The sequence below is a fragment of the Ostrinia furnacalis genome, unplaced genomic scaffold (assembly GCF_004193835.3).
Source record: "Ostrinia furnacalis isolate ACB-3 unplaced genomic scaffold, ASM419383v2 OfSCF0618, whole genome shotgun sequence".
In the NCBI taxonomy this organism is placed as follows: Eukaryota; Metazoa; Arthropoda; class Insecta; order Lepidoptera; family Crambidae; genus Ostrinia; species Ostrinia furnacalis.
Genome location: NW_021130857.1, coordinates 38153 through 52215, shown reverse-complemented (window position 1 = coordinate 52215; position 14063 = coordinate 38153). Strand labels below are relative to the sequence as shown.

Here is a 14063-nt window from a genome sequence, read left to right as displayed (position 1 = left end):
ACCGAATATTATAATTATCTAATATCCCATTTTGTCAACTAGGTACGGCTTTAGGAAAAACGTAATTGTGACAGCACTGGCCGCTTTTCCTGAGCGAATCTTTTATGCATAAAATAGAATTCAGAGTTATTAAACTCATTCTATTCCTCTGTTTATTTTTTATTAATTCATTTGGGAGAACAATCTTTCTACCTCAGCATTTGAATGCGGAAGTGAAAGACAAGCTATAGCGAGTTACAAATACTTTGTAAAAATTTATCATAATCAATAGTTGCTAGAAAAAGTAGCTAAAAAAGTAAAAAAAAATTGTAGCTGCCTGACATCAAAAAGTTGCTAAATCTAGCTATAAAGTAGCTAAGTTGGCAACACTGCCCGCCGCCGCCCCAGCGCTCGATAGCGTCGCATTGCGCCGCGCCGCCCGCCCCCGTCGCCGCCGCCCGCCCGGACGCGGATTTGCGAACCGTGCAAAACATAGCGGGCTGTGCGCAAGGATTTGTCGAAGGATACCTAGATTATTGCAACGATTCATTAAAATATTTTGTATTTTTAATTAAAATAATTGCAATGATTAGACAACCGTCTAGGAAAAAGAAGCCTAGATGGTTATTTAAATCTAGATGTTTCACTTCAAGAGATTTTGGCTCCATATTTGTGTACAGATCTTACTTACCTACATAAATATGATGAATGTAACTTGATAGTATTCCCTTTATAGTTACCTATTTAAAAAAAATAATCATTTATGTAGCTACAATAGAAAGAGACCGCATACCAGTGTTAGCACAGTCGCTTCTCCCGGTTTTCGATTCGTACTGCGTTTCCTTGATAGGTACCGGACCGCCCGCGGGATCAATTGCTGATTACTGAATGCTGATAAACAAATACTTACAGCACCTAAAAGCTCTTGCGGCTGTTATGAAACCGTAAAATATGTAAATGTCACCCTTATCTCCTTTAAGTAGGGGCCAAAACACACTTCGCGTGTATGTCGCTTCGAAACTCAGCGTTCCGCCGTACTACGAGCTTCATAGTAAATATTGACGGCCGTAGTAGTATTTCCATACGGTACACGGTAGCACATGACAATTAAAATACGTGTAAATTAATAACGTACGTTTACATGCTGCTGCAACTTTAACGCAATAATTTGTGATTTGATTATGAATCAAAGTCTATTAGATAGAATACCGGTTGCAATTAAATACCCACTTACAATAACGATGGTTAGTTTCACGGATGCTAGGTACATGATGCTCTTTATCTACGTTTTACTACTCTAACTCAAACTTCATCGAAAATAGCTCTATAAATACATTTACATCAAAATAATAATACTAATTACATCAGAATTTATGACAAACGGGATGAATCCCATATTTGGTTCCCACCCCCGCTACTCCTATACGAATAACTAAATGATTAAATCACTAAGTACGAACAAGGATTCGTACGGATTACGTACGACGTCCACCTACAAGGTGGACCGACGACATTGTAAAGGTAGCAGGGAAGCAATCAATGTGGAAAGCATTGGGGGAGGCCTATGTTCAGCAGTGGACGTCTTATGGCTGAAATAATGATGATGATGACGTACGTGCATAAAGAATTAACACCCATATTCACAAACGATACTTGCTTAAGTGAAGCAGCGTTTTGAACGCATAGCGTTGAATAGAGCTTTGTGATTGGTTCGTGTGTGACCCTGTGCTTCCATGCGCACTGTGAGACCTCATAGTAATGTTTGTGAATACTGGCGTAAGTCGCGACTTGCCATGTAAGGTAATGCATTGATGCATTGACTACTTTTCTATTACAATTTTTATTGTCTTTCGTTCTAAGAATCTACGTAAAAATCTTACTTAAATTAATGAATTCTCATTAAATGTAATTAGGCATTACCGAAATCTGGTCCAGGGAAAACAGGGTCCGAAGATAACCCTTCGTAATCCAGACTATTTACAAGCTATCGGGAACGGTCTGGAATACAGGATGCTGATTATCCCGCCGTATTATACCTATTGAGCTGACGCTTACGGAAACGAAATCTCTACCAAAATACACAGATAAATCAAATTAATAAGATAAAAAAATCTAAAAGTTTTATAAGATAAGGAGAGATAAAAATCTAAAAAATACGGTGTAGCGCCAACCTGCAAGGAAAGCTCAAAGCTGACACCAAAAATAAAACACTTGTAAGTAGGAAATAAAATCCAATGAGAATCAGAACAGATTAACGCCCGTATTCACAAACATTACTATGAGATCTCACAGTGCGCGTGGACGCACAGGGTCACACACGAACCAATCACAGAGCTCTATTCAACGCTATGCGTTAGATTTTCTGCTTTACTTATGCAAGCATCGTTTGTTAATAAACATTTTATACCTACTATGGGTAGGTAGGTACTATGCTCGTGCTTATCACACTAACATGTTTTTGTAAATTATTTATAAATAACTTGAAAAAAATCTAACTGCATAAGGCGGGAATCGAACCTACGACCTTTGGCTTGCCGGGCAACTGCTCTACATAACTACTAACATATTGCGAGTTTGCGACTAAACTTCCTATTGGCGACACCACGACTGTTTGGTAAATCCTGTAAGCGAACCAATCGGCTAGGCAGAGGTTCATCATCATCATTCATCATTTCATCCAAATGACGTCCACTGCTGGACAAAGGCCTCCCCCAAGGTTTTCCATAAAGAACGGTTCTGCGCTGCCCGCATCCAGGCTCTTACCGCGACCTTTACCAGATCGTCGGTCCACCTAGTAGGAGGCCTGCCCACGCTACGTCTTCCAGCCCGTGGTCGCCACTCGAGAACTTCTCTGCCCCGACGGCCATCGTCTCTACGAGCTATGTGCCCCGCCCACTGCCACTTGATTTTAGCAATTCTGCGAGCTATGTCGGTTACTTTGGTTCTCCTGCGAATCTTCTTCCTCATTTCTGATTCGATCACGCAGGGAAACTCCGAGCATAGCCCGCTCCATCGCCCTTGCAGAGGTTAATGCTATTTTTTTTTTATGTGATAGGAGGCAAACGAGCAGACGGATCACCTGATGGTAAGTGATTACCGTCGCCCATAGACACCCGCAGACCCAGGGGCGTTACAGGTGCGTTGCCGACCTTTAAGATAAAGATACGCTCTCTTCTTGAAAGCTTGCAGGTCGTATCCGTCCGGAAACACCGCAGACGACAGTCCATTCCACAGTTTGGTTGTACGGGGCAGGAAGTTTCTAGAGAAACGTACTGTTGTGGACTGCCAACCATCTAAGTGATGGGGGTGGAAGTGCTGTCGGGTAGGTCGGTGGCGAAAAGTGGCGGCAGGAATAATAAGTCCGGATAATTCTTCGGAGCACTCCCCGTGATACATGCGATAGAATAATCTACACAAGGTACTACCACGTACTACATTGAAAGTACAGACGATAGCATAATCAAGGTACATAATCAAGGTACTTATAAATACTACCATAGTATTTGTTACGCCATCTCTTACATAAAATATCTTTCAATTTGTTTCAATTAACAATGCTTACTCTTAACAGCGTGCCAATAATCATAAAATCCATTACATGGAGTGTAGGTAAAAGTTGATAATTATTTATATGTGTTACACGTGCCAGTAATAATTATCACCGATTCATTAATGGCTATTTTCTCTTCCATCCCATGCATTTCTACTGGAACCCGATGAATAGGTGTAGGTCGGTAGAAATTAGTTAAAATATTTATCTATAGAACATTAAAAAAAAAAACTGTTAAAGCTTTAGATCTTATTTAGATTTAGGAGCAACTTTCAATATTAATAAATTGTTTTCACTTACGTGTAACCTTAGCGTTTAACCGTGTATGTAACCTACCTAAACATGAAGTTTACTTTCCCGCCAGAAAGTTGTTGAAGTAATTTTTTTTTTAATTTTTGTTTTTTGGCATTGACAATCGTTCGTTTTGTTTTCTTGTGTAAACCACATTTTCTTTATTAGAGGTAGCTAAAACAGTAAGAAGATACAAAAAAAATATTTCTGTTGATGTATGTCTCTCAAATAATCGATTCCAATTCATAGTCATTCACACTAATAATCGAGTAACTAGTCGAATGACATGAAAACTAGTTGTGAACGAACAACAGTACGATACGAACTGTCACCAGTGTTGCCAGAAGGTTACTTTTGTAACCTTTTAGGTTACTTTTGAACTGCTGTGGTTACTTTTAGGTTACACTAATGAAAAGGTTACTTTTAGGTGATTTTTCAGAAATTGTAGAATTAACTTTACAGGTTATTCAGTAAAAAATATTAATAGAGACAATTTAAAAATTATGTCATAAAGTGCATTTAAACTTGAATTTGATTTATTATTTGTTAAAAAAAATGAGTTTTAGCGAATGTTTTTCGATAATAAAACGCAAATCCATGAAACGTTTTTATACGGCTGGTCACTTTTCGAATTTAGATGATCAATTGTATTCATTTTCCATCCATGAACAACCTTACACAATCATCGCTCCGCACCACCCCCCCCGTATGAAGGTTACTTTTGATTCAAAAAGGTTACTTTTTTTTTATATTTCTGGTAATTTCTGACTAGACCCGACTGGCAACACTGACTGTCACTCAAAAAAATAAATGTCATTGACCGAGTTATCACACGTAGGGTTTCTAATTGGATTATGTGCTAAAAATTGGTTTTTGGTTAATTTCATTACGTCTATTTAATAACTAGAAAGCAAGATGTGGTTGGACGAAGCGGACGGCTTCGCCGAAATATTTAGAGGCTATTTGCCATACTATCTCCTAGTTGCTCTGCCTATTTTTATCATCATGTCTCCTGTGAACCCAGTGGCGGCTTCTCATGAGTTCTCGGTCTACAGAATGCAACAATACGACCTCCACACCGTCCCTCACGGTAAGTGCACCGATATGTGAAGGTTTTCATTGATGAAATAAAAATCGATTATCTACAGTTTTGAGGTTATCTTTCTTGAATAGATTAATTTACTGAAGCTAATGATGTTGTCCAAGTCTGGAAGGGTATAATCAAGAAGCAGATGTAGCATTTGTTAGGTGTCCTTTAAGGCATTGGCATGTAAAAACTAAAAAATGTTTTGCCCTAATAAAAGAGTTTGAAGACTGTATTTTTGATATTATACCTACTGGCTACAGACAGGAGTATGTTTAGCAGTAGATGATAATAAACTTAATTCCATGTACATTATAAACAGAATAATATTTCGAAAATGTTACGTTTTATTTAATATTGTGTACTCTTTCAAGTAATAACAATTTGACCTACATGACTTACCTATCTACCTGTAGTACAAACCTTATCTATCTGGGTAAACAATCCTCAATTCCCGTGTACTGAAGAATTAGTTTTAAGTCTGAGAGGCATAAAATAGGCTCTGTAATGATAAAAAAGTGTTGAATGATAAAAGTTTTGTTTTTTTACACTGCTCACCCCGCTATTGTTGTATGAAATACTTTTAATTAAATTATTTCAAAGAAGACTTGGTCTTTATAATTTTTTTTTGTTTCTGCTTCATGGCAATCTGTTTTTCAACATTAAGCCACTTCTTTGGTTGATTCCTCAGATTATGTTTTCTTCGAGAGCCATACTTGTGTGAAAATTCATTTCACACGACTCTCTTGATGTCAGGTGGTAAATCTTTTTTGTAGGCTCGGTATGTCATAATATGTTATTTACCTATGTTCCACAAATAAACGAATTTGATTTGATTTGATTTGATTTGATTTGATATGTTTTGATGGTACAATCATTAGCCTAAGCGCAGACTACCGACTTTTAGTTGGCCGATAGATGGGCCCGATTTAAATTTTTATAAAGAATCGGCTGCTACCAAATCAGTGTAAAGTGTGCACTTTCATACATCTCCATACTTACCCGACCCAACTATCGGTCAACTAATAATCGGTAGTCTGCGCCTAGGCTTAGTCATCTTACGAGTACTCAAACAATTCCAATTACAAATTCCAGGCTGCCGCAGCTCCAGCATCAATCTCGAAGGCCGCTCGCTCACATCCTGGAGCACCTCTCGCCACTGCGTGGTGGCTAGAGTCCAGGACGTCAGCATCGACCAGTTCATGGAGATCCGGGCCAAAGCCGGAGCCCTGCTCCTGGTTCTGCCCAAGAATGACACCATTCTTACGCCTGAAGAGAAAGAGGTAATGAATTTACCTCTACTTTTATTATTTACCTACAGGTCTTGCTCTTAACTTAGTCAGTGCCTGTGGTAGGTATAGGAGCGGCACAGGAGGGTGTTTTTGAGATGTCAATCGTCAGCAAGACTGCAGATTTGTCATCATCATCATCATCATCATCTCAGCCATAGGACGTCCACTGCTGAACATAGGCCTCCCCCAATGCTTTCCATATTGCCCGGTTGGTAGTGGTAGCAGCCTTCGTCCTGCGCCTTCCTGCTATCTTTATGATGTCGTCGGTCCACCTTGTGGGTGGACGTCTCACGCCGCGTTTTCCGGTGCGCGGCCTCCACTTCAAAACCTTGCTGCCCCATTGGTCGTCAGTACTGCGTACTTCAGATTTGTATGCTATGTCAATGTCACCGCTCCCTGGAGCACCTCTCGCCACTGCGTGGTGGCTAGAGTCCAGGACGTCAGCATCGACCAGTTCATGGAGATCCGGGCCAAAGCCGGAGCACTGCTCCTGGTTCTGCCCAAGAATGACACCATTCTTACGCCTGAAGAGAAAGAGGTAAGGCATGAATTTACCTCTACTTTTATTATTTACCTACAGGTTTAGCTCTTAACTTAGTGCCTGAGGTAGGTATAGGAGCGGCACAGGAGGGTGTTTTTGAGATGTCAATCGTCAGCAAGACTGCAGATTTGTCATCATCATCATCATCATCATCTCAGCCATAGGACGTCCACCGCTGAACATAGGCCTCCCCCAATGCTTTCCATATTGCCCGGTTGGTAGCGGTAGCGGTCTTCGTCCTGCGCCTTCCTGCTATCTTTATGATGTCGTCGGTCCACCTTGTGGGTGGACGTCCCACGCCGCGTTTTCCGGTGCGCGGCCTCCACTTCAAAACCTTGCTGCCCCATTGGTCGTCAGTACTGCGTACTTCAGATTTGTATGCTATATCAATGTCACCGCTCCCTGGAGCACCTCTCGCCACTGCGTGGTGGCTAGAGTCCAGGACGTCAGTATCGACCAGTTCATGGAGATCCGGGCCAAAGCCGGAGCACTGCTCCTGGTTCTGCCCAAGAATGACACCATTCTCACGCCTGAAGAGAAAGAGGTAAGGCATGAATTTACCTCTACTTTTATTATTTACCTACAGGTTTAGCTCTTAACTTAGTCAGTGCCTGAGGTAGGTATAGGAGCGGCACAGGAGGGTGTTTTTGAGATGTCAATCGTCAGCAAGACTGCAGATTTGTCATCATCATCATCATCATCATCTCAGCCATAGGACGTCCACTGCTGAACATAGGCCTCCCCCAATGCTTTCCATATTGCCCGGTTGGTAGCGGTAGCGGCCTTCGTCCTGCGCCTTCCTGCTATCTTTATGATGTCGTCGGTCTACCTTGTGGGTGGACGTCCCACGCCGCGTTTTCCGGTGCGCGGCCTCCACTTCAAAACCTTGCTGCCCCATTAGTCGTCAGTACTGCGTACTTCAGATTTGTATGCTATATCAATGTCACCGCTCCCTGGAGCACCTCTCGCCACTGCGTGGTGGCTAGAGTCCAGGACGTCAGCATCGACCAGTTCATGGAGATCCGGGCCAAAGCCGGAGCACTGCTCCTGGTTCTGCCCAAGAATGACACCATTCTTACGCCTGAAGAGAAAGAGGTAAGGCATGAATTTACCTCTACTTTTATCTAGCATTTAACTTAGTCAGTGCCTGAGGTAAGTATAGGAGCGGCATGGGTGTTTTGAGACGACAAACATTAACGAGACTTCAGTTAGTGTGCTTTGTCACATCATAATAATAAATTGTCAATGTTATCCCCTCTATGTTCCCCCTATGTCCCCTCCCATGCCATTTCCCATACCTCAAGCACTGGCTGAATGAAGCGCTAGATCTAATAATAAGTGTCCTTTTTGAAAAAGTTCTTATTTACATCAAATAGATTACCTGTTTCATTTGGTTAGCACCAAGCTATCCAACTTATTTTAAATTAAAAAGAAAACATTGTTTTTAAAAGACTTTAAAATAAATTATTCATGAAAAGTAGGTTAGCACCTTGCTAATGCATACAAAAGAATGTATAATCTTTGACCCTGTTTTCTTCAAAGTTTCTTAAAACAAAATGCTACTCATATATTGTTGTATGTAATATTTTGTTGTGAAGGAAGCTTCTTGAAAATTAGTGACTATTTTTTTTCCGTGTAATTCCCCAGAATTTGGAATCCTAATGTTATACAGCCTGTTTTTGTTCCGAAATTGTACAACGGTACAGCAGTGTTCAACTGATAAAATGATACAGTACCCGGCATTAAATATTGCACATCAACCTTTGGAAAGAGAATCGGTTAATTTCGGCTCGTAGAGCGTTATCTCTGTCGCACACTACCTATACGATTGACAAAACGTCATTGACAAAACATTATTCAATGAAAATATTGTCCGAACCCTTAGTATTTCTCTTCAACAAATACTTTAACACATTGTGAACCACTTTTCTTTCACGACTATAAAAAGTTTTTAGCAATTTAATTCACAAAATCAATTGTGAATTTGTTTACACTTTGACAAAACATTGTCAGTCGTTGTTCAAGTGCGACAGTGATAACGCTCTACGAAACCGAAATTAGCCGATTGTCTCTTTCTAAAGGTCGATGTGCAATATTTACCGCCGGGTATTGTATATTGGAATAATCAATGATTACATGTTTCTTTTACAGCACATCCAACTCCTAGAGATGGCTATGATCCAGCAAGAAGTGAACGCTCCAGTCTACTTCGCACAGTGGGCGCCAGAATTTGAAGACATCATCCAAGATCTGCAGCACAGCATGATCACCGATGACAAGTCCGGCACTGCTCTCGAGGCTATGTTCAACGGGGTGTCTTCTAACGGGTATCAGATTGGTATGTGTCTTGTGGAAATGGTATTGAAATGATTTCTCGTCGTTTTTAGGGTTCCGTAGTCCTGACAAGGAACCTGTAGCCGCCAGCGACCACAATAAAAATCGTCTTCGAATCGAAACAATGAATGTTTGCAGCCGAAGTCACAAGCAATAACTTTCAGCACAGAAACACCACATTGGTCATCATAATAGAAACAGGAATGTGGCCCTGACAAGAGCCGTTGCATAGCTCTGAGAAGAGCTGTTTCGTTGTGACCACTGCACGTCGCACCGTCCCTCATCGCAGCACCAGCACCGCTCGCACCACTGTCACCAAGCAGCATCACCAACGCCCACGCGTGGAGCGGCGAGCCGCGTGGGCACGCGCCGCGTCGCGCTCCGGTACACGCGTGCGTCCTGCGCCGCTGCCCGCCGTCGAAAAGATCGAGGCTGGGGGCAGCGGGCACTCCAGTCGACACCTCCCCTCGCACTCCGCGCGCGCGCCGCGCGACAAGGAGGTAGCGTGAGAGCGAGACAGAAGACTCGCGCCGCACTCGGAACACTGCGCGAACCCGGTGACAGAGAGACATCGTGGGAGCGAGACGACAAGAATATAACATCAAACGGCGATTGGTCAAAATGTATGGTTGCTTAGGTAGTCTAGTTGTACATAAGTTTTGTAAATAAATATGGCATTGTTTCGCCAATAAATTATTCCCTTCTGAACCAGCAATTGAGTTTTACTTCAACTACCTCTCCTCAACACTGAAAAGTAGGAAGGCTACACACCACACACCAAACTTAGACGTTGGCTGAGGCGGAATCCAACGTAGGAAACAAGTCTTACCGCCTATTCGTCACCGACAAAAACTCAAGATTATCATTCCTGATCGACACCGGCGCCAACATCTCAGTCATACCAAAGAAGAAGGGATCGTGTGGTAAACCATTACCATTCAATCTCTACGCTGCAAATAACACCATCATCCCTACCTACGGAGAGAAGACACTAGAACTCGACCTCAACCTTCGAAGACCATACAAGTGGAAGTTCATCGTAGCCGCAGTAAGCAAGCCTATAATAGGGGCCGACTTCCTCAAACATCACAACTTGTTAGTTGATTTAAAGAATCAACGACTCATCGACAATACCACGAAGCTACAAACCAACACGGCAAGATCATTCAACAACACGCCAACAATTCGCAGCATCGATGTACGACAGTCATACCACGACATACTCGCTGAATACCCGGGTACCACTCGGTTAACATCAATGAAACTCAACGCGAAGCACAACGTCGAACATTTCATCGAAACAACTGGCCCGCCACTCCACTGCCGCCCCCGACCGATCCCGCCGCACCGCTACAATCAAGTCAAAAAGGAGTTTGAAAACATGATGCAACAAGGCCTCTGCAGACCAAGCAAGAGCCCGTGGTCAAGCCCTCTTCACATAGTACCAAAGAAAAACGGAGATCTACGAGTCTGTGGCGACTATCGACGGCTCAACAACATCACTAAACCCGACCGCTACCCGATACCGAGAATAAAGGACTTTACGTATCAACTACACGGCAAGCAAGTATTTTCGACACTGGACCTCAACCGAGCCTACCAGCAATTGCCAGTCCAAGAGCAAGACATAGAGAAAACCGCCATCATCACGCCATTTGGGTTATTTGAGTTCCCGCGAATGTGTCCGGGTCTCAAGAACGCAGGCCAAACCTTCCAACGCTTCATACACGAAGTACTACGAGACCTCGATTTCGTGTATCCGTTCGTTGACGACCTCCTCCTGGCTTCAACCGACGAGCCAACGCACCGCCAACACCTGCGCATCGTCCTACAACGCCTGGAAGAATACGGCATCACAATAAACCCGGCCAAGTGTGTGTTTGGCCAGCCCGAAGTAACTTTTCTCGGTTACACAGTCACCAAAGACGGTATCAAACCACCGAAAGAAAAGGTCAAGATTATCACCGAGTACCCTCAACCGAAAACTATCGAAGAGCTCCGACGTTTTCTCGGTATGATAAATTACTACCGAGATAACATCCCTAACGCCGCAATAGTTCAAGCACCACTACACGCATTCCTACACAAAACTAAAAAACACGACAAAACTGAAATACAATGGACCGAGCAATCAACGCAAGCCTTCGAAAACTGCAAGAAATGTATTGAAGACGCCACCTACCTCGCTCACCCGCATCACTCCGTCCCGCTCGCACTAATGTGTGACGCGTCAAACACATGTGCCGGCGCCGTACTACAACAACTCGTAGACAACAAGTGGCAAGCTCTCGGTTACTACTCGAAGAAATTCACACCTGCGCAACAAAAGTATTCTACCTTCGACCGAGAACTTCAAGCAATATACATGGCAGTCAAACACTTCAGAAAAATCATAGAAGGCCGAGAAACAATCATCTTCACCGATCACAAACCGCTCACCTACTCAATGCAGAAGATATCGACCGACAACGAAATACCACGCCGAACAAGACAACTCTTATTCATTAGTGAATTTACTAGTGACATAAGACACATCAGTGGTCAAGACAACGTCATAGCAGACGCCTTATCTCGCCTAGAAGCCATCAGCTGTCCGACTACGATCGACTACGACGCGCTCGCTCACGCGCAAGAGAGAGATAGCGCTATACAAGCGCTGCTACGACAATCGAACATTGCCTTGAAGCAAATATCGCTACCGGATACGACTGCAAAGCAAATATACTGCGAAACATCAACACAAACAGCACGCCCATACCTAACTGAAGAGTTTAGAATAATCGCGTTCAATGCGATTCATGGACTCAGTCATCCCGGCGTAAGAACCACGAGAAAACTCATACAGAAGAGGTACTTTTGGCCATCAATGAACACTGACATAAAGAAATGGGTTCAAACATGCATCGGTTGTCAGCGCGCGAAGATTCAAAAACACACTAACAGCCCACTTACGTCATTCCCCGCATCGCCACGCTTCGAGCACCTTCATGTTGACATCGTTGGCCCGCTGAAGACTTCACCCCAAGGTCAACGCTACGTGTTAACAATGATCGACCGTGCTACACGATGGCCAGAAGCACACGCAATACAAGAGATCACCGCTGAAATAATTGCTAAGATTATTTATGAACAATGGATTGCAAGATTTGGATGCCCGACACGAATAACTACCGACCAAGGCCGACAATTCGAATGTCACCTGTTCGGAGAGCTCACCAAGCTGTTTGGCATCACGAAGATTCGCACCACGCCCTACCATCCCCAGAGCAACGGCATCGTCGAACGTTGGCATCGATGCATGAAGACCGCACTTCGAGCTCGCCTATCAACCACCAACTGGGTCGAAGAACTACCAACAATCCTCCTTGGACTCCGTGCAGCCGTCAGGACCGACGACAGTGTGAGTGCAGCTGAACTCACGCTTGGGCACAACTTACGGCTACCAGGCGATTTCTTCGTCCCATCAATCGCGAACGACTCCATGGGTTACACCTATGTCGAGAAGCTACGAGCCACTATCAACAAACTACGACCGACGCCAACGAGTTCGCATGGAAGCACTCGTTCAATCTTCGTGCACCCAGACCTGAAATCGTGCAAACAAGTTTTTGTACGAGTCGACGCCGTGAAAAAACCGCTACAGCCACCCTACGACGGACCCTACACCGTGCTTCGAAGAAACGACAAATATTTCACACTACAGTTACCTGCAAGAGAAGCCACGATTTCGATCGATCGATTGAAACCGGCCTACACTATGAACACTGAAGACACCGCACTCGCCGCTCCCGCTCAGCAACCGGCTCCCGCCGACGACAACGATGCGCCCGACGCGCGCCAGCCCGCGCGGAGCGAGCGCGACGCTCGCGCCGCCCCCGCCGCCCGCCAGCCCGAGCGCGACCCTGCCCCCCGCACGACGCGAGCAGGGCGAGTCATCAAGCTGCCGGTACGCTTCGCTTGAGGGGGAATACTGTAGCCGCCAGCGACCACAATAAAAATCGTCTTCGAATCGAAACAATGAATGTTTGCAGCCGAAGCCACAAGCAACTTTCAGCACAGAAACACCACATTGGTCATCATAATAGAAACAGGAATGTGGCCCTGACAAGAGCCGTTGCATAGCTCTGAGAAGAGCTGTTTCGTTGTGACCACTGCACGTCGCACCGTCCCTCATCGCAGCACCAGCACCGCTCGCACCACTGTCACCAAGCAGCATCACCAACGCCCACGCGTGGAGCGGCGAGCCGCGTGGGCACGCGCCGCGTCGCGCTCCGGTACACGCGTGCGTCCTGCGCCGCTGCCCGCCGTCGAAAAGATCGAGGCTGGGGGCAGCGGGCACTCCAGTCGACACCTCCCCTCGCACTCCGCGCGCGCGCCGCGCGACAAGGAGGTAGCGTGAGAGCGAGACAGAAGACTCGCGCCGCACTCGGAACACTGCGCGAACCCGGTGACAGAGAGACATCGTGGGAGCGAGACGACAAGAATATAACATCAAACGGCGATTGGTCAAAATGTATGGTTGCTTAGGTAGTCTAGTTGTACATAAGTTTTGTAAATAAATATGGCATTGTTTCGCCAATAAATTATTCCCTTCTGAACCAGCAATTGAGTTTTACTTCAACTACCTCTCCTCAACACTGAAAAGTAGGAAGGCTACACACCACACACCAAACTTAGGCCTCCTACAGCCATATTAGCATGACACACCGGACGCAGGGCGGCAGCAGCGCGTTGAAAGCGGTTTTCGTATATGTATTTAAATTTTTGACAACCGCCCGCGTTGCAACTGCTTTGAAACTGCGCTGCTTTCAGTGTGCCTCAGCCGCGCTGCAACTGACCCGCACTGCTTATGACCCGCGTTTGGTCTGTGGAAGCCTTTAAAGTTACATATCTTACAGAGCGCTGCGAACGTGACGCAGAACGACACAGCGGTTGAAGACTCCGACGACGCAGGAGCCCTGGTAATAGACGAGGCTAAGGTTTGTTGTTTAG

General features: G+C 44.6%; 1 protein-coding gene across 1 annotated transcript; it reads left to right on the top strand.

Annotated features, from left to right (window-relative positions):
• Positions 1 to 4625: 4625 nt before the first annotated feature.
• LOC114366305 (nicalin) lies at positions 4626 to 9728 on the top strand. Its single transcript, XM_028323137.1, has 3 exons — positions 4626 to 4910; positions 6000 to 6187; positions 8889 to 9728. The coding sequence occupies exons 1-3, from the start codon at positions 4736 to 4738 to the stop codon at positions 9105 to 9107; spliced, it is 582 nt and encodes a 193-aa protein (XP_028178938.1). The 5' UTR covers positions 4626 to 4735; the 3' UTR covers positions 9108 to 9728.
• The last annotated feature ends 4335 nt before the right edge of the window (positions 9729 to 14063 follow it).